Source organism: Lepidochelys olivacea (genome assembly GCF_965140295.1).
Source record: "Lepidochelys olivacea isolate rLepOli2 genome assembly, chromosome: 15".
In the NCBI taxonomy this organism is placed as follows: domain Eukaryota; kingdom Metazoa; phylum Chordata; order Testudines; family Cheloniidae; genus Lepidochelys; species Lepidochelys olivacea.
The window spans coordinates 17,455,325-17,477,238 of NC_140425.1; the positions used below are offsets into that span (position 1 = coordinate 17,455,325).

At 38.8% G+C, this 21,914-nt stretch overlaps 1 protein-coding gene across 4 annotated transcripts in view; it reads left to right on the forward strand.

Moving 5' to 3' along the window:
* YPEL1 (yippee like 1) overlaps positions 1-21,914 on the forward strand; it is a 39,826-nt gene that overhangs the window by 13,242 nt on the left and 4,670 nt on the right. For 3 of the 4 annotated variants that reach the window (XM_084649211.1, XM_084649212.1, XM_084649214.1), the window contains 3 exons: positions 3,445-3,527; positions 18,822-18,865; positions 20,422-20,530. In XM_084649211.1, the coding sequence (XP_084505337.1) occupies positions 3,445-3,527; positions 18,822-18,865; positions 20,422-20,530 (236 nt within the window). The remainder of the gene's footprint in view (positions 1-3,444; positions 3,528-18,821; positions 18,866-20,421; positions 20,531-21,914) is intronic. The other variant, XM_084649213.1, reaches the window with a different exon arrangement.

Genomic DNA, 21,914 nt, shown 5'->3' on the forward strand with positions numbered 1-21,914 from the left:
GCTTGTTCAAGGTGAAGTGGCCTGTTAACACCCCTTCAGTCATCCTACAGTCTGTCTCCCTCATCTCTATCGGTCCATAATCGTAGCAGACACTTATTGGTCCCCTAAGCAAAGCTCATAGAAAACAGCTCCAGTATTTGTTCTGAATTTGGAAAAAAAGCTCCGTAACCGTAACCTATACTTTTAGCTTGGAATATTGATACATTTCGGAGAGGGGAAGGGCCTTCCTATCAATAGAACAGGAGCTGAAGGAATCTACAAGACCAGTCAGTCTCCTAGAGCCTTAATTTGGCCTTTCATAAGGTTTCTGAGAGTGATCATTATGGGGCTATAGATAATTTCGTGGACCTTTCATAAACTGTTGCTATTATAGAACAGGTCATCTATGTGCTCTCTTGGATGTATTAAGGGGAGTATTCTGAAGAGTTCTCCTGTTGTAGATCAAAGCAAGGATCATTAGCTCAACCAGTGCATTCTTATAGGGTGAGGAAGCTCATTGAAAGAGCTGTCCAGAAGATAGCAAGTGCCTATTTCCTTGAAAGAAAATCAATAATTCATGGTCATTTTTATGACCGTCCATTATGGTTAAAAAACCAAAAACCTATAATGATAATATCCATTCACATACGACACTGGATGTACTGTCCAGTAGGAAGTATTTGGCCCTAGATCCTCAAGGTATTTAGACTCCAAACTTCTGTTGAAATCAATGGGAGTTAGGACCCTTGAGGATCTGGGCCTTAGCGCATTTGTCTACTGAAGGTGGCAAGTGTTCTAATTAAATAGGCAGCAATAAAATTCATCCATAAGGGCAGTACACATGTAAGGGAAGACCAACGTAGTAGCAGACTGGTTAAGGAGGAGGATTATAATGTAAGGGAAATGTCCCAACAGACCACTATTAAATCAGATAGTTATCTGTAGGAGAAACCTTAGGTAGACTTGTTTGATTAAAATGAAAATGTGATGAGTTTTTTTAAGGACAAGTTATCACTGAAAAGGTCATGTCAACTTATGTATGCTTTTTCATTCATCCAGGAAGAAGGAGCTGAGGGTAACAATAGATTTCCACTTGCTTAAAAGATAAGGCTTTCTGGGAAAATAGGACTTTTTTTAGTAAAGCTGTTCAGGATGACTGACAGATGAAATCTACTCATGGAAGACCTAGTACTTCATCAGAAGCTAATCTTTCTCAAAATGATTGCATGGTTGTTGAAAGAGAGACAGTGGGGGCGGGGAAAAGCAAGATTATTCTGATTACATAATAGAAAATCTAGAATCTTTGTTTCTAGAAAATCATCTACAATGCCAGACTATACTAAGATTTGGAGATTTTGTTTTTCTGCCATAAAGACAAGCCTGATTGCTGACAGATCAGTTATCAGGCTGATAATTTTACATGATTCAAATGGGGCCTCAATACTGTTCTGCTATGGGTTGAATGTTTTCCTTTTCTGTTCAAGACCAGCAAAGTTAAGCAAAGATCCCCATGTGAAGCATTGCTGAAAGACTAAGTATAAAAGCCTTCAAAAGCTTTTTTGAGTACTCTGCTTGGAAGCTTAATTTTTGTTTTTAATCCTCCTAATTGTATCCGTTTGAGCTGATCAGCTCAGTTTTACTTTATCATCTGACTATCCAAACTGCCCTTTATGATTCTCTTTTTGCTCAGGTATGCTTTGCTCTTGCAGTTGGTTGAACATCATTGTTGCATAAGACACGACGACAAGACAGTGATATGTACATTTCCAGGAATCAGTACACATTTAATTTACTTCAGTGGAAGTTACTTGCATCTTGTGTTGGGAAAATAGAGCCCCTGGATTTTATCCCAATGTGAATACAGAATTCAGTTCTTCCAAGGAATTAGTACTTCTACCTTACTATGGTTCATGAGAAGGAGAAGTCTTGGCATAAACTGGATATCAGGAAAACAGTTTTATCCCAAGTTATTTTAAAAGGCTGCTTTCTTCATCCTTTGCATTTTGGCTGGTGGGGGTGGGAGGAGAATTTTCCCAATTCTACTATTACAAAGTAAATGTGACATTTTAGAATGTTCCAAGCCAGGAAGTTTTATCTGTCCCCCTCCTTTATGGTATAAGAAATATTCTAAAAGATAATTGGTCACCTTGTGGGCTGAAAAGACCTTTTGCACCTACTAAAAAAATCCATAAAGGGCTCATTCAGAACGTTCTAAACTGGAGTTTTCTCCCCGGATGCACTATTTTTGGGGGAAAGGGAGACCGCTGTTTGTCAGAGGCATGACTTTAAATCCCCAAATCAATCTTTGGTTTATTTCTTCAAGGATTTTTTTTTTTTTTTGAAGGTTCGAGAGAGAGTTGTCATAGCTAATTCTGAAGACGCCAACATGTTTTAGCTTAAGAAGATAATTTTGTCTTGCCTATCAATTTGCCTATTTCTAGAAATACTGTCTGCCAACCCTGTGTACACTGATAGTTTTTAAGGGTGGACCTCTTCTAAAATTCATTTTTGCAAAATCAGCTTTTCATTAGACTTTTTTAGTTCTCAGTGTAATTCCATCTACTGTTCTATTAAGCAATCATTAATCTTTGGAGTATATCCATTTGATATGAAGTCCTGTGGTGAATCTGCCCTGAAAAGCAGCTAGAACAGAGCTATCTCCACTTGCCTCGATATAGTATGAAGAAAGAGTTATATCTAGAGAGTACTAGCAACTAATCTTTATAAGAGAATAAATTAACCAGTATGACACATTTTCCTTTCCCCTCATAACTCAAACAACTTGATTTATAGACTTTTAATACTTTTAATCCTCTGAGTAGCTTTCACTACTTCTGTGAAGTGCCAAGGAATCTTTAATATCCAAAAGTGATAAAGACCTCTGTTTTACAGCTTACCCAGAAGATACTGCTTCCAGGATCAGTCAGTTATTGGTCCAGTGCTGACTCAAAGGGAAGAGTACCACCCACTGAATTATCAAGTTTCATTTCTTGCAACACATGCTTTTTCTCTGGATTGTGTTGTATCAGAACATTGACTCTGCCTAGTTTAGTGGATCACCACCTAAAATAATGTGACAGATTAAAATTTTGCATTTCTTATCTGCCTGTTCTTTACAATTCTGCATAACAATTGAGGAACATGTACGTATGAATAACTAACAGTACACTGTTATCAGATAGTGCCACTATGTTTAATGACTTCCTCTGTCAAACTTCAGAATTGTTCATAATGCCTGCAGTAGTCCTTGGTAGGACCTGGTCGGCATCTGTCATTCCCCTAAAGTCATTTTCTGTGCAGCCAAACTCTCTAGTCACATGACCTAGTCTAGTGTGTGTTGTCTGTGGAGCAATAACTAGCTTGATATGCTTTTTGCATCAGGATAAAGCCACTTGGCCTGCCTTGAGGGGTGTACATAAAATTGTTTGCTTAACTGCAATTTCCTTTTCTCCTGGGCAAAAATAGTTAACCTGATGCTACAACAGAGGTTATGTGACTTAGGAGTGCATCTCATACCTAATTCTGCATTCAAAGAGCTTCAGTTGAAGGTATGTACCTACCCTTCTTAAAGAGTGAAAACATTTAGAACTGCTTTATAACGTACTGACTATGTAGTGCAGTACTTACCAGTTGTATGACATGGCTACAACAAGCAGTTATATTAGACTGTAGTAGGCTTGCTAAATATATTTTAAAAATCTTACTATTGATTGAACATTTATTTTTAATGGACATATCTTAGGCCTTCCAAATACTATGAAACAGGAAGAGAGAGGGAACTGAATGGAGTTACTGTGTGTGGAAGTGTGCTCTTGTTGACTTTCTACAAAACATGAAAAAGCTTTGGCAGTATAGAATCATAGAAATGAAGGCCTGGAAGGGACCTTAAGAGGTCATCCCCCTGCACTAAGGCAGAACCAAGTACACCTGGACCATCCAGGATAGATGTTTATCTAACCTGCTCTTAAAAATCTACAATAACGGGTATTCCACAATCTCCTTTGGAAGTTCTCCAACTATAAATTTGGTTGTCCTTGTCTAGGACCATCAGAAAGCAGTGTTGCAATACGTTTACACAGTAACCTTCAGTAATGTTTAAATAAAAACAGTTTCCCAGCTGCAAAGTAAAATAGCTGACTTCTTTGGCAGGATTTTGAGTACTATCTCATAATTGATGGCACACTTTACCATGAATCTCTGCTCCCATCTATTCCTGCCACTTATAATCCATCTTTTCTGAATAAATCAGAAGCTGAACATGCCAACATGACCATTCTGAACAGGAAATACTGTAGTTGTTTAGAATAGCATATGTATGGTACTTAACATCTTGAAAGTGCTGAACAAGCATTACGGACTATATGTTTACAGTGCACTGATACAGTATCCTCCATAGAGTGAGGTTTATATACTGATTAGTCATTTACAGGTATAGATTTAGTTCTGCCACTGAAGTGTCATTTCTCTCTCCATGGGCAAGTTACTTCAGTTCCCTCCATCTCAGCTTCCCAGTCTGTAAAATTGTTGTATATTTGAAATAGAAACATGAAAAAAGATAACACAATAGAGAATAAAATTAATGGTGTTATGCATAATGAAATTACTACCTGTGAGCAAACACACTAATTGCTAAAGTTGTAATTTATCTGCAGTTTCAGTGCTAAAATAAGTTGCTCTTTGAGTGTCCTCTGCATATTCCCACTCCTGGGATGTGCTGGGAGGTGCAGCTCTGATGATGGAGCCGTCTCGTAGCGATGGTTGTTGGAGTATTGTGTGCCCCTCCCACACTTTACCTCTCAGGTCCTGAATATTCTTAGTGTGAGGCTATAAAAGAAGGCTTGGTACCCCAGCTGCCTCAGTTCATTCCAGCAGCAGCAGATGGCTATAAACTGGACTAGATCCATCAGATCTAGATCTTCTCTCTAAGAGAGAGCCATTGCCATAGCTTAATATTCTTAGGTGTTAGTTCTGGTGTTAAGGTTAGTTAGTCTATTTCTTGTTTGTTTCTAAAAGTTTAATATTTTAGTTCATATCTTTGGTTCCGCTCCCCAGATCCATGGTAGGATATGATAGCTAAAAGACCTGATTTCAAGAGGTGCGCCTCTTGTCCATCACCCTTCTAATGGTGATGGCTTGTTTAGTAATAAAACAGATGGAAAACTAAAGATGCAAGATCATTAGCTGACTCCCAACCCGCAAGAAGAAGGACCTCAGGATCTGTCTTCAGATATCGTAATAGATCCTTATGATTCCTTGTCTCACTTCTCCCAAAGGCATGAGTTTCAACAACAGTAACCACCTTCTTCACAGCCACAGAAGAGGAGAAAGTATTTTAAACCCAGAATGAAAGGGAAGGAACTTTCAGCTTAGTCTTCAGGATTGAATGTCAACCCTCAAGTTTTATGTGAGGTTGGGGAGCTTTAGCTAACCCTCGTCTCCACCTTTCCCACTTTGTCAACACTTGGCGTTTCTGAACTACATCAGACAAATAGATTCTGGTGCTAATAAAAGATGGATATGTCATTCAATTCAGTTCCCTCCTCCTTCCCCTCTCCCAAGACCTTTTTAAGATTGGAGGTTCACTCCCTTTTGGAAGCAGGAGGCATAGAGAAAGTGCCAAGGGAATTCAGAGGTCAAAATTCATTCTTCCATATCAGAAAATATTTGGAGGGCTTTATCCCATATTAGATCTATAGAAGCACATTTTCTTTATCAGAAAGTACCAATTCTGAATGTTGACACTAGTATCCATTATACTTTCGCTAACTACCCAAGATTGTTTTCAGCTTGTGAGCTGAAAGATGCATACTTCCATATCTCCTTCAGACCCAGGCACCACAAGCACCTTCATTTTCTGATTGAACAAGACCGTTTCCAGTACAAAGGCATTTCCTTTTGACATTTTTGCTGCTCGCTGGGTATTTACAAAGTTCCTATCCATAGTAGCAGCTCATTTAAGATGCCAGGGTATATCTGTTTATGCTTATTTAGACAACTGGCTGATCAAAGCCTAATCAGAAGAAGGCCTTTCCAAGCACATAGCTTATACCTGTTCCCTCCTCAAGATGTTAATAGCTTATTTAAAAAAAAAATTCTGCTGCCTACTCAAAGGATTCACTTTCTAGGATCAGTTCTAGGGTAGGCAGAGCCTTTCTGCCAGAAGACCGATTTCTGAAGCTTCAATGCATTATAGCAGTGCATTACCAGAATCCTACTCCGAAAAAAAAAATTTTATTTTTTTTATTTTTTTACAGTTCTCATGGGCCTTATGGCTTCAATCACTTGTGATAACTTCTTACTCTCAGCTCAGGATGAGAAGTCTTCAACGTTAAATTACAGATCAAACGCAGCATTAAATTACAGACCAAACGCAGACAACATATATACGTCATTGACCATCCCATAAAAGATATTTCTGTTCTTGACATGACATGGTAGACTTGGTGTTGCAACAGTCTAAGAGGGGTAGCTTTAAACCCGCCATCCCCGTTAGAAAATTGCCTCAGGTGCTTTCAACCAGAGATAGCTGCACATTTCAACAAATTAACAGCTGTAGCCAGCCATTGGAATTCTCAAGAAAAGTTACTGCATATAAATATCTTTGAGTTGAAAGCAATCTATTGTGCCCTCAAATCTTTTCTACCTCAGATCCAAAATAAGGCAGTGCACATCTTCATAGACAATATAATGGCAATATGTTACATGAACAAACAGGGAGAGATTGACCCTTCCTAGCTGTGCCTGAGACAACAGCCTGGTGGACCAGCTGAGCAAGTGTGAGGATCCATAGGTCTGGAGCCTGGGTCCACATTGCCACTTGACAGCCCCGGTGAAGTGGTAAACAATGGTCTGTGCCCCTTGTGTGCTCAAGCATGCTGGGTGTCCTACCCATGGAGATCATGATGAACTGGTCCCTACTGCATTCTCTGATTACATAAGAACAGCCATACTGGGTCAAAACAAAGGTCCATCTAGCCCTGTATCCTGTCTTCCAACAGTGGCCAATATCAGGTGCCCCAGAGGGAATGAAGAGAACAGATAATCATCAAGTGATCTGTCCCCTGTCATCCACTCCCAGCTTCTGGCAAACAGAGGCTAGGGACACCATCCCTGCCCATCCTGGCTAATAGCCATTGATGGACCTATCGTCCATGAACTTACCTAGTTCTTTTTTGAACCGTCTTATAGTCTTGGCAAGAAGTTCCACAGGTTGACTGTGTGTTGTGTGAAAAAATACATCCTATTGTTTGATTTTAAACCTGCTGCCTATTCGTTTCATTTGGTGACCCCCTAGATCGTGTGTTATGAGAAGGCATAAATAACACTTCCTTATTTACTTTCTCCATACCAGTCATCTATCATATCCCCCCTTAGTCATCTCTTTTCCAAGCTGAAAAGTCCCAGTCTTATTAATCTCTCCTCGTATGGCAGCTGTTCTATACCCCTAATCATTTTTGTTGCCCTTTTCTGAACCTTTTCCAATTCCAGTATATCTCTTCTGAGATGGGGCAATCACATCTGCACGTATTATTCAAGATGTGGGCATACCAGGGATTTATATAGATGCAATATGACGTTTTCTGTCTTATTATCTACCTCTTTCTTAATGATTCCCAACATTCTGTTTGCTTTTTTGACTGTTGCCATGTAGTTTTGTATCATATGCAGATTTTGCCCCCTTACTGTTTTACCCCTTTTTCCAGATCATTTATGAATGTTTTTTAACCCATTCATGCTACAGTAGAACCTCTAAGATGCGAACACCAGAATTACAGACTGACTGGTCAACTGGACACATGGCAATCAGGCAGCAGCAAAGACGAAAAAAAAAACCACCCAAAACCAGCAAGTACTGTACTGTATGTGTATTGCATCTTAAAGGTAGGCACATCTGAGCTGCCTGTCCTCACCCCCACCCTCTACTTGCCACTCGTGGGGCAGCCACTTACAGGTAGGAGGTGATGATGCTGAGGTTCACAGGCACAGCATTGAGCGCCTGAGCAGGAGCAGCACTGGGTCTGTGCCGCTTTCCTGCACTGGGAAGGGGATAAGCTTACAAGCTCAGTCCGAGTCCGGGAAAGAAACTTCCCCAGCCCAGCTGTTGATGCTGCAAGGAAGCTGCCAGTGCTGGGGTGGGAGCTGCTATTGGAACCTGGCCTGGAGCGTGATCTGCTGGAGCCAGAGCTTGAGCTCCTGCCTGTATATTGCGCTCTCGAGGAGTGGCTCATTTTTAAAGGGCTATAGCCTGCACTGTGCGACCACTGACGCTGCAGTGCCCCAGAGTGCCTCACTCATCACCCTTGCAGCCAGGGGGCTAGAACCGGCTGCCTGTCCCCATCCCCATTTGCTGGGCAGCCACAATCAGGTAGAAGGGGAAGATGCTAAGGTTTGCAGGCACAGCTGTGAGCCCCACTCTGAGCAGTCTACCCTGAGGAGTATCTCATAATGACTTGCTTAGAGTGATGAACAACCTTCATTCCCAAGGTGTCCGTAACTCTGAGATTCTACTGTATTTAAAGCCTAGGGAAATCACCTGGAGGCTGTCTGTACAGTTAGGCAGATCCCCAGCTTGCTGCTGAAGACGGACCCTGCTGCCCTGTTCCTGATACCTTGCCTTGCTCCTGATCCCAGTTCATGTTTTCCTAGACCCCACTCTCCTCCTGACACCTCTCCTGGTCTCTTTTCCACTAACCCTACCTTGGTTGATTAATTTGGCTCCACTCTGATGCAGCTCATTGACCTTTACTCTGACCTGATCCTCTTGCATGACACTAGTATAGGCTGCTGCTTCTGGTCTTGACCATCTAGACTGAACTCGGACTACATTGAGTCCCCTGCAACTCAGATCCCAGCCTTTACCCATGCCCCATACCCAGCATCCTGATAGCAGGGATATAATAGAACTGAATGAATGGTCATTAAAGAAATCAGTGATAGACAAGCTCTTCACTGTGTGGGGGTATCTGGATGTAATTTTGAGAAATCTTGCCTATTAGAAGAGCAGCAAATACTGATTAATTGTACCAGTCAACTCGAAAATGCTATGATCTCAAATGGAGTAGGCCTTGTAAAGTGGGCAAATGATATGTTTATAGATCCACCATTTGTACCAGTTCAATCTATTCTTTAATACTTACTTCAGTTAAAGCTATTAGAAATGTCTATTTCCTCTTTGAAAAATCTACCTAGCAGCTATTGCTGCACACTGCATTGGTAGATAAGTCAAGTCTTTGTGCATGATACAGTAAAGAAATTTATTAAAGGACTTGTCAATATGTATTCACTGATAAAGGGTCCAGTACCATCACAAGATCTCAATTTAGTCCTTTATGTAGTTAATGAAATCTCTTTGAGAGTATTCTTTGTTTTACGTGTCTATTAAAAGTGCTTTCATCATAGCCATCATAGTAGATGAATGACTGAATTACATGCTTCATTGCTCATGCTTCATTCAATGTCTTTCACAAATATAAAGTACTGCTTCATCCTAATCCTAGATTCCTCCCCAAGATGGTATCTGATTTAATCTTAGTCAAACTATTAATCTGCCAGTATTTTTCCCCAAGACCTCATGCTCTTATGGGTGAGTCAAAGCTGCATACTTTAAATGAATGTTAAAGGAGATTTGGCTCACTCACTATCCTAACAGAACCAAGGAACGCTGCAAGTCTCCTAATCTCTTTATTTCATATTCAGACAACCATAAGGGACACACAGTCACTGCACAGACGCTCTCTAGATGAGTTACACGGTCCATAGAGCAGAGGTTCTCAAAGCCGGTCCACCGCTTGTGCAGGGAAAGCCCCCTGGCGGGGTAAGCCAGTTTGTTTACCTGCCGCTTCCTCAGGTTCAGCTGATCACGGCTCCCACTGGCCGCAATTCACTGCTCCAGGCCAATGGGGACTGCAGAAAGGGGCGCGGGCTGAGGAACGTGCTGGGCGCCGTTCCCACAGCCCCTATTGGCCTGGAGCGGTGAACCGCGGCCAGTGGGAGCCGCGATTGGCCAAACCTGTGGACGCGGCAGGTAAACAAACAGGCCCGGCCTGCCATGGGACTTCCCCTGAACAAGTGGCGACCGGCTTTGAGAACCACTGCCATAGAGGAAAGCTATAAAGTAGCATTTATTCCACAACTTGTAGGGGTTAAGTCATGCTCTGTTAAATCAATGGCAACTCCACAACATGTCTTTAGACTTGGGCTGTCAATTAATCACAGTTAATTCACGCGATTAACTCAAAAAAAAATCATGATTCATCGCCGTTGTAGTTGCACAGTTAAACAATTGAAATGTATTAAATATTTTTGGATGTTTTTCTACATTTTCAAATATATTGATTTCAGTTACAACACAGAATATGAAGTGTACTGTGCTCATTTTATATTTTTTATTACAAATATTTGCACCATAAAAATGATAAACAAAAGAAATAGTATTTTTTCAGTTCACCTCATACAAGTACTGTAGTGCAATCTCTTTATTGTGAAAGTGCAATTTACAAATGTAGATTTTTATTTATTTTTTGGTTACATAGCTGCACTCAAACAAAATGGAAAACTTTAGAGCCTACAAGTCCACTCAGTCCTATTTCTTGTTCAGCCAATTGCTAACACAAACAAGTATGTTTACATTTACGGGAGATAATGCTTCCTGCTTCTTATTTACAGTGTCACCTGAAAGTGAGAACAAGCATTTGCATGGCACTTTTGTAGCCAGCATTGCAAGGTATTTGCGTGCCAGATATGCTAAACATTTGTATGCCCCTTCATGCTTTGGCCACCATTCCAGAAGACATGCTTCCATGCTGATGATTAATTAAATTTTGTGATTGAACTCCTTGGGAGAGAATTGTATGTCTCCTGCTCTGTTTTACCCGCAATCTGCCATATGTTTCATGTTACAGCAGTCTGAGATGATGACCCAGCACATGTTGTTCGTTTTAAGAATACTTTCACTGCAGATTTGACAAAACGCAAAGAAGGTACCAATGTGCGATTTCTAAAGATAGCTACATCACTCAATCCCAGGTTTTAGAATCTGAAGTGCCTTCCAAAATCTGAGAGGGACGAGGTGTGGAGCATGCTTTCAGAAGCCTTAAAAGAGCAACACTCCAGTGCGGAAACTGCAGAACCCAAACCACCAAAAAAGAAAATCAACTTTCTGCTGGTGGCATCTGACCCAGATGATGAAAATGAACATGCATCAGTCCACACTGCTTTGGATTGTTATTGAGCAAAAGCTGTCATCAGCATGGACGCATGTCCTCTGGAATGGTGGTTGAAGCATGAAGGGACAAATGAATATTTAGCGCATCTGGCACTTAAGTATCTTGCGACACCAGCTACAACAGTGCCATGCGAACACCTGTTCTCACTTTCAAGTAACATTGTAAACAAGAAGCGGGAAGCATTATCTCCTGTAAATGCAAACAAACTTGTTTGTCTGAGTGATTGGCTGAACGAGAAGTAGCGCTGAGTGGACTTGTAGGATCTAAAGTTTTACATTGTTTTATTTTTGAATTCAGTTATATTTGTGCATAATTCTACGTTTGTAAGTTCAACTTTCATGATAAAGAGATTGCACTATAGTACTTGTATTGGTGAACTGAAAAATACTATTTCTATTTTTACAGTTCAAATATTTGTAATCAAAAATAAATATAAAGTGAGCACTGTACACTTTGTATTCTGTTATTGAAATCACTACATTTGAAAATGTAGAAAACATCCAAAAATATTTAAATAAATGGTATTCTATTATTGTTTAACAGCATAATTAATTTTTTGATCGCTTGACAGGCCTACTTTAGATATTTTCCTATTTTAGAAGTCTGTAGAGCTGCTACTTGGAGCTCTATATATACATTTACAAAACATTACTCCCTAGACCTAGTGTCCAAATCAGGCCCTCAGTTTGCTAGAGCAATAATTCAAACCTTACTCAGTCAGGACTCTGAGCTCTACCTTCTTTACGTAAGGTACTGCTTCTCAAACTATCCCACGAGTGGCAGTAAACAAAAGAGAGAAGGAATTAAGGGTACTTACCTGTAATCAGAATTTTTCAAGATGGACTCTGCACATTCATGCTCCCAACCCAGTCTTCCCTTCTTCCTCACAGTCCTAATGAAATCCTATGCCTGAGAAAAGAGTGGAAGGAACAAAAGCAACCAGGAGTGCCAGATACCCCTTTTATAACCTTGCCATCACAATTTTCAGGGAGACGGCAGAGTAGGGAGGGGCAGGAGTGCTCCCATAGCCATTGCTGTGAGAAAATTTCACTGTCAGAGCTGCATGTGCTGGCACATCCAATGAGTGGGAATATGCAGAGTCCTTTTCAATGAACTCCAGTTGTAGGTAAGTAAACTTCATTTTCTGGAACTCTGCTTTCAAAATATATCCAAGCACTTTGATGGGGCTTACAGTTTTGCAGCACAATATTTCTTAAATATATGGTAGTTTGAGGCTGTTACTTTTGGGAAATCAATTGTAAGATAGTACTGTTTTAAGGGACCTTGCAACTCCCATTCTCTGGTTATTAAAAACTAGTCAAACATTAAGAATCAAGTAACAATCTACAAGTTATGTCTGTGGTACAGTACTTGCCACATAGGTAGTTCATAATGTTGCCATGTCTTGATCTCAAGAAAGCTGCTACATCATCTGGGGAAAAGGCCTAATTGCAGTCAGGTTGAGGGTGATGTCAGAAAGACTGCTATCATAGGATGAAGAGGTTGGCAACTGCTTATCTCAGTTGTCTGAACTTCTCTGCTATAAGGAGGAAAGAGAAGAGCAGGAACTTTAAGAGTGAGTTCCTGAATAGGTAAAATTTCCTGAACAATGTTTATATGAAATTGCTTGTTTCACCCCTTCAGTTTAAATCTAGCTTAGTTATTTTTTAAAATAATTTCAGCAAAATCTGTTCATGGAAAAGATGATATAGTTTAGTTAATTTGCCATGGAACTAGAAGTTAGTAATTGATGTGTTCCAATCCCAGCTTTGCCATTGTCTTTTTGTGTGGCTTGGGTAAGTAATGACATTTCTTTCCTCACCCATATAATAATGTCTTACCTGTCAAACATGGTATCGTGAGGCTTAATTACATAATGTTTGCATGCTGTTTTGAAGCTGTAATGCACTATGTAAATGCTAGAGATTATCAATAAATGGATTCTTTAAATACAAGTGTTAGTCTATTTATTTGACTTTGATGCAGTAATACTTATCTACTTAAGTTGTACCTTTCTTGCTAAAGTCTTATGAAATTTAGCCTTAAAATGACTGACACATGATTGAGTATATAGGATAAATTAGCAGAATTTATGAAACCCACATTTGGAGATTGTGCCTAGATCCTTTCCTCCTGTAGAAATCCTAGATCCTCTCCTGCTGTAGAAAAGTGGCGAGAACTTCTGAGTTACCACTACCACACAAAGGGTTTTTGGATAAGGGAGAGTAGAGGCTACTTCAAACTAAAGAATCTAAGGATCTCTGTGGTAATAGGGTCCAAACACCAGAACACTCATTAAACTTTGGGGAGCATCTCTGGGGATGCCTGCCCTCAGCCTGGTCAGTATGGCTCTGCTGCCATCCACCCTGCTGCTGTCAGTTGTGCCTTACCCTCATATCTAGGAGGAAGGGGGACATGGTCATGCCCTGAGAAATATAGCCTAGACATATCCAGTACAAATGTACTAGAAGATCTGGAAGATGGGGCTAGCTAGAAACCCACTTATGTTTTGCCATCCTGGATTAATGTTTGTGGGCTTCACAAAAGAAATGAGTTTTTTAAAGAGAGATTTGAATGACCTGTGGGATGACTGGTACAGGAATGAGTGCAAGGTACAGGGAGCAGCGTGAAGAGAGGAAGAATAAAGTTTTTGAGAGGAAAGATGCAGAGCTTAGTTTTCACCATATCGAGCTTAAGCTGTGACACAGCAATACAGCATCCTGTGTCAGAAATACAGTAGGTGATAATTAAGAGGTAGATTTTTAGAAACAGACTAAAATGGTGATAGAAGTTCTGCTATTAGGTTACAAGGAAAAGAGAGACCAAAGATAGAGTCTTGAGAAACATTGATGGAGATGGAAGGAGGAGGGACCACTGAAAGACAATGAAGGGTTTGTTGGAGGGAAGAAAAGAACCAGGGAGGGTCAGAGTTGATGAGGGAATGAGACAATCTGTTAAAGAAGGGGAAAAGATCGAGGAGGTTAGAGAAAAGGCCCTGAAATGTGTCTATGATGAGTCATTGGAGGCCTTGGTGAGGACAGTTTTGATGAAGCATAAAGAATGAAAGCTAAGTGGAAAGAGAATCCAGTGGAGAAGTAGAAGCAACGGTTGTATACAGGATTCAAGAAACTTACTGATCGGAGATGGGACTGTTCTTACTGAAGTCAAGGGTCATTTTTGAAGGATAGGGATATTAAAACATGCATGAATGCTGAAGAGACAGCCAGGAATGGGAGGAGGTGTAGTCAAAATTACTCAAATCACACAACCTGTTCTAGTCCATTTCACTGTGAAGCTAAGTACAGAGGTAGAGCATCTTAGTACCAGTGCTGCATCAATACGGCTAAAAATCATTCCAATGTCTTGAGGTGGTACTTATGTTTGTCAAAGCATAGTGGCAACTATGGGCAAGCAGCAAAAATAACTAATTTTCAGAGACAAAAAATACCCTTTTAATGAATTATTATCCATTGTGCATTTCTTATTGAACTTTCCACACAATTCTAAATCACAAAATTGTAAGCACAACTGCAATTTTTAAAATGGGGGAAAATGCATGCAATGCTTTCCCTTTTTAATATGAGATTTTTTTAAAAATGTACTTAGCTCTTAAATGCTTTCATGGTAATTTAAAAAATACTATTTTGCATGGTGTGATTTAATAATAGTCTTCCTCCTCAGACTGAGGCTTTGTGACTGCTGTGGGTTGACTTGGGGTTAAACTTGCAGCTGCTACTAGAAGATCAAACAGCAGCAATAGCCAGGTAGTTATTTCTTTAAATCTACTTACAGCTGGGCTCATAAGTGTTTCTTTTGGATGTGGATCTTGCCACTATTGGCCATGCTTTTTGTCACTTTAGGACTGGAGTACTGCAGTGCACTTTAAATAGGGCTGGTACAGTATTTGGCAACCATTTCTTAAGTATTGTTTCCTTTTGTGAATACGTTATACTCTTTTATCTTCACTACGTACTTTTTGTTTCTGGGTTGTAAGGTATTGGTTTTAACTTAAAAAGCCCTGGGATCATCATGCCCCATTACAAAAAGACAACCCTTCTCTGTTTCTATATTGCCGTAGGTGTGGTCAGCAGAGGTAACTAGTAAGTTGGAGTCCAATTAGTACAAAAGAGGGAGAGCTCTCTGTTAGGCCCCCAGACCTTTTTGGAACACTCCTCTCCATGGTAATGGCTTGAGTTTGCCAACCTTCACTGTATGCTCTAAGGCCCAGCCTCTCTCCTCTCTTTCATGAGGAGTGGTGAGATTTGTGATGCTGGTTAGTGGCAGGATATTCAGATGTTTTTTGTTGTTGGAGAGCTCATCTTTCTTTCCATATCTTTGGTATTCGTGGTCTGGGATAAAATGAGCATTTTTATTCCTTGTATGTAGTTGTATGTTTTTAAAATGAGTTGCTTTGGTGCTCCTTTTGATTGACAGTATAAATCTAAAAAAATGGCAAAAAGTTGCTAAGGATAGGAGGATTTTTGTTTTGTAAGCAAACCTTTGTTACCAAAGTCACCTTATATTAAAAAACAGTATTTTTAAAATCTAATTTCCTTTCAGTATTTTGTGATTAGTTTTACATCTACTTCAGTATGGATTGTTTTCTGACATGGCTTCTCTTCCTTGCCTCTCTAATGTGCTCTGTAATCTGTCCCTGCAACCATGGGAGCAGGTATAAACAGGCCTACTGTCCATAGTGTTCCAAAGTGGCAGATTTCTCCTTTCAATTGCTAGGTGGCCACAATTGCATCCCAAATCACTGGCCGTTCCTGGTCAAAATGGTATAATTCACATTTACCTTTTCCTTTGACTGACATCCTAGTTTGCTAACTGTATTTTAATAGGATGTATGAGGCAAGATTATTTCAAAGCTAATACTAGTATCAGTGCTTTGTGTCATCTTCAGACTGTGTGTAAGAACATACATATACTACGTTGACTTAGTCAATGGCTTCTGCTCTTTCACAGTATATAGAGGTGTCAACTTTAGATCAAGTGCATAACAATTTGTATGGAAAAAGTCTCAACGTTACTGCACATAATTTAGAACTTTCATGACAAACGCTCTGTCTTAAGCCTTAATGATACAGGAAATGCCATGAGTTATTAGGGTTGGGGGAGGGGCTGGGAGACTTGTCTGTGATACCTATAATTCAAATGGTTTCAGATTATAAAAAGTAAATAATCTGTACTGCAAATTTCTGTGAAAAGATCCTGTGTAACAGGAAATCCTTTCAATGGTGTTATGTATAATCTACATGAACATAGTCTTTCAAAGAAAATATTTACAGTGGGATTTTTCAAATGCACTCTGACCTAATTCTGCTCTCACTGAGTTCAGTGGGAGTTTTACCATTGATTCAGTCAGAGCAAAGTTAAGTCAGTGCTGAGTATTCTTAAAAATCCCTCAATCTGCAAACAAATTGCACTGCCGTTTCTGCATGATTATGATTCATTTTCTTTTGAAGTAATATATGTAAGGGAAAATGAGGATAATTTAACAAAAATATCCAACTTGTTTCAATAACTAATGAAATCTCTACTATTACAATATTTATCCCTATCCATATTTCTCAAGATGGCCCATAAAACCTGATAACGTAATTGATTTAGCAGTTTTAAAAAGTGGAAAAATGCATTTCCATCTGAGCATTTTGAATACTTCATTGTACACTGAATGATGGGTTGCCATAAAACAGTTTTCAAGGAATAATAAAAAGTACTCAAGTTTTCAGGTAAAACCTTTCATGAGAATGCTTTTTTTGTTGTTGTTGGGGGGGTGGCGGAAATGATGATTGTAGTCATACCATCTTGGGCTGTAATCTTGTGAACTACATAGTGTTGGATCTATTCTATTCAAGTTTTTATAGTGCATTAGCGCCGTAGTATCTGAGCACTATCCCAAAGTGCAGTAAGTGATCTGAATAGCATCTGTCCTGTGGTTCTTTCCTTCTTTTTCTCTTCTCCCCCTTGGAGGGATAGGGATAGGAATTATATATGGAATTTTGTTGAAGTTAGTGAGTGGGGGTGGATTTGGTATGTATGATGTGCTATGGGTTTATATGAGCAAAGTCAAAAGAATTATTTCCTGCATTTGAAATAGAAAGTGGTGAGATGAGTTGGTTGTTTTTTGGCTAGACCCCAAGAAAACACAGAGTACCCAGAAGGCTGTGCTGGTGATACAGAATGAGTGCTGAATAGATGTTCCACAATAGTGTAAGAGGGATGTGTGCACTGTACTTTTGGAAGTACTGTTTTTTATGAGATTTAAAATCAAGATCCTGAGTACGGTAGTCATTTTTGTCCTTTTTCCCAAGAAAAGGAAATTTGGTCAGGACATTGGGGATAATAACATCCAACCTGGATTATTACATTCTCAATTCTAAATTCCCTCTATACTTTCACTTCAGTATCATATTCTTCAGTTCCTTATCTAAACAGAGCAGTAACGTTGCTGTAGCTGTTAAACTCTGTCTCATTCTTTGACCAATGTGGCTGCATTTCAGTAGTAGGTGACCTGACCATAAAGGTAATTCTAATATATATTACATCCAAAAACCTGTTAAGTTTGCATGCCTCTTAGTGTGTCTACAGTCTTTGTAGGATTTTATACTGTTTCTCAAATAGTGTTGCATACGTTTTTCCCTACAAACAGATATACAAATGTACAGTGTAGTCCATTACTTTATATATCAAAGGGAAGCAATGAAGCGTGGGGGTGTGTGTGTGTGGGTGTGTGTGATGCACCTTGTTCACTGCCCATCGTGTAAAAGGTACTTTAAAAGGCTGTAGAAAAGACTGCAAAATCACATGATGATGATTGAGAAATGGCATGTAACTGCATAACAAAAGACTGAATTGTAATGCATACACACATGGGGACAAAGTTAAGGGTTGTGCGTGCCATCTTAATTCTGATAATTTTAGACTTTTGAGGGCTTAACCATGCAATCTTAACAACATCTTAACATAGTTTTTATGAAGGAATTTCTTCTGTGACAGGCATGCTTGGGGAATAACATGGAGATTAGCCTGATAAATTTCTCAGCCTCTGACAGTCCCTACCCAGGAATGGTTGGGGAAGGAAACCTGCTTCTGCTAGACTTTTCTACCTTCTGGTTAAGGGGTCATATTCTGCACTTTTGATGGGAAACTCACGATGACATCAGTGAGACATTTCCTTTGGGTCAAGTGTAGCATATGGCCCTAACATAGGCCAGTCTATGGACCCTAACAAAAATTGTAATTTGGCACACTCCATGGAACTTGGTTAAATACATTTTGTGGACATTTAAGGGGATTTCTAGCCAATACATTATGCAACCCTTTCAATTTTAAAAAAATGTAAGATGGAAAATGTGAAGTTTGGAGAAAAAATTGTGTTTTTCAAACTGAGGCCTTTACGGTAAAGCTTTTTTATTTGTTTCCTTGTTCTTTGCTGGTACAAAATATTTCATTATTTTCATACTACATACAGATGTGGTTAAAAGTTGTTGTGCAATAAAAGTAATTTCTGTATAAACCTTAATGTCTTTAAAGGCAACACTATATTATTTTATGATGCATCACTTCTGAAACTGTTTCATTTTAAAAGTTATATTTTTCTCTTTCTTACAGTCTTTTCAGGGAAGCCAGGGAAGAGCCTACCTCTTTAATTCTGTGTAAGTATTATTACAATTACATACTTTCTATGAAGTATCATCTTTTGGTATGTTCCTCAAATGGGCAAAATACTCAACATTGGTAAGAGTGTCACTTTCATCTGCTCTTTCAATTTCTTTTCTTAATGGACTATGGCCTTATACTGGCAATCCCTGTTGATAAGTGTGACTGGAATAACTGGCCTTTCTCAGGAGAACGTTACTATTGTGCAACTCGTAGTCTGAGCCTTCCTTACAGTTATTTAGGAAATCCTATCATTAGTCACATTTAACTCTTAATTAGAAATAAAACTTTCAGCTGCATCTGATTCTAACTGAATTGAGGCAAGTGACACTAAACTGTTTTATTCCAGAAAACCATGTAAGGTTTGACATTCAAGTAAATTATGTTACTGTAACTTTACTCTGGTGGACATCATCACTATAGCCCAAAGCAAAGCCATTATTTTTTCAGGTTAACCTTTAGGATGCTTGAATATTGGCCTTGAAAATTGCAGATTTGTCAGAAGCAAGAAGCCAGACTTATCTCAAGAGGGTCCAATGTTTGCAGTAGCCCCTTAACACTGCAGTCCTACATACATGCTTGTTACCTTGCTTTTATAGATCGTGAACTAATTTTGATTTTGTAATATGCTGTCATTGGATTGCATCTCTATTTTTAACTAGCTGAATTGCTCGGAGCAATTCATAAGTAGAATGCAAGTCAGATGTGTCTGTTTTATTTTTATAGGCGAGGTAATTATGGTGAAGATTGAAAGATGTGACTCTGCCTTTTACAGATATCTTTATTCTTTTATCTGTAGTTGCTTCATGTAGAATTGAGATGCCAGGCATAGTTAAGAGTACCACTGATCTGGGTAGTATAACAGTTTTAACCAAATGTTGCCTGATTTTCCTAGAATGACTATTTGACTAGTCTTTTAGGCATATGTTTTTACTTGGGAAAGTTTCCTTTTGGAGCAGTACTCCATAGCTAGATATGCAAGAGGCATTCCATTGTTTTTTAATATTCACTGTCAGTGATTATTGTATTTTAACCTATGGTCTATAGCATAGAAATATTGCTAAAGCCTTTCCTACATTAATGTAGTCGCATTGTTACAAATCCCTAGCGTAGAAAAGGAAAGCTGTAATTGGCACTGGTGGACCTTACCCCTGTTTTGAAAGCAGCTAATTCCCAGCATAGGCAAGGCCTAAGTTATTAGCCATCTGTCACTTTTATTAATATATTGTTTTAAGTACTGTTAAATAGTTTCCCATTTATTGTGCTTTGTTTTATGTTACTTGATGATATGGGTGACAGTTAACTCATGCTACAAATGACACCATTTCATGGTAGAAAATGAAAAACAAAATGATTACACTTTTTTCCTCTTGACTCTTTAAATATAACCCTAAAACTTAATTTCACAAATGTTTGACTAAAAATAGTGGCATATATATCTTGGAGACTTGGTCTCAGATTTCATCTCCAGGAGGAAAGTAGGATGTTGTCAAACAAAAAGCAAGATCTGTCTTGTGGTTTAAGATACTACTATTTCTGTTGTTTGTTATAGGGTAAATGTGGGCTGTGGTCCAGCAGAGGAGAGAGTTCTTTTGACAGGTTTACATGCTGTAGCAGATATCTATTGTGAAAACTGTAAAACTACTCTTGGATGGAAATATGTAAGTAATGTATATAATTTATTTCTTGATCAAACATTCATATATGTAGCAATCCATAGAAGTTGTCCTTAATCTACTGAGGCACCATTCATTATTGTGACAATGAGTGACTCTTAATCCATTATATCCACATCTAGCAGAAAAAAAATACTGCGTTTATAACTAGTGTGCGTAATACAAACAAAACTATATTACTTGAATGTTATAGCAGGTTCCATGTCTCACATTTTGAGAATAATAAAGCCAGTATAAGCTGTAGGCCCCATTATAGTAGGGTGGGTTTTTTTTCTATAGTGCCTATTACCTTGGTATTTAAGTGCCACACACATTTTGGTATTAAAACTTTGGATGTCAAGTTTTCAGATTTCTTTATTTTCTTCTTTGTTTTCTTAAAATGCCAGATAATTATAGTGATAAATGGTGAATATATTGTACTCTATGCTACAAATAATCACAATAATTAACTCAATTTTGTGGCTGAAAAGTAATCCAGACTGCTAACATGCTACAGTTTTCGCACTGTAAAAATGTTGAATTCTTCTTTGAGGTGACCTTTACATATTTCCACTTGTAGGATGTACTCGGTTCAGCTGAATTTCACAATCTTCTGGAAAACAGCTACATGTGTTCCCTCTCATAGTAGTAATGAACATCCAGAGCTGAGGTTGTAAAAGGACGATTTTTCTTTGTCCAGTCATGGAATGAAAGAAACCAAACAGCTACATTAGAAGGTTTTATTTCCAGATACCAACTTTGGTTTCTGTCATTCCTTCTCTTACCATGCAAGACTGGTTTGGAACTCAGAAGAACCTAAGATATTCTGATAAACACACTCCACACTCTTTAAAGTAATGAAAAACAACACCTGTCCAAAATTTTAAATTGCTTCTAGGAAATCACCTACAATTAAGCTGTGGCTTAACAAAATACAAAAAAATGGCAAAAATCATAGTCTGAATCCAGCAATCCCAAGGGTAGTTTGAGGAAAGATTGGCCTTAGCAGACCTGTAGTTGACAATATGTAAAAACAGGTGTGCGCGCGCACACTCTCTCTCACTCACTCTGTCTTGGCTCTGAAATAAAGTATCAGCATGATAATCCTGGCATTCCATAGAAATGACAGTCATGTTAAATGTCTAATGTACCTTGAGAGCTGCTCAAGATATTGTACTGATGGAGGTCATAGTAATATCTAGGTAAATAGATATATGTATGTACTATAAATGTTGAATTATAGTTTTATGCATAGGCACGTGCAATTTTATATTAACATTTTAGTGTGGATTTTATGTAAAGGACACCATATGTGCTAAAAATTAGATATTTCAAGCAGGAAAGAGAAAACATCCATACAAATAAAATATCACCAGAAAGCCTTAATATA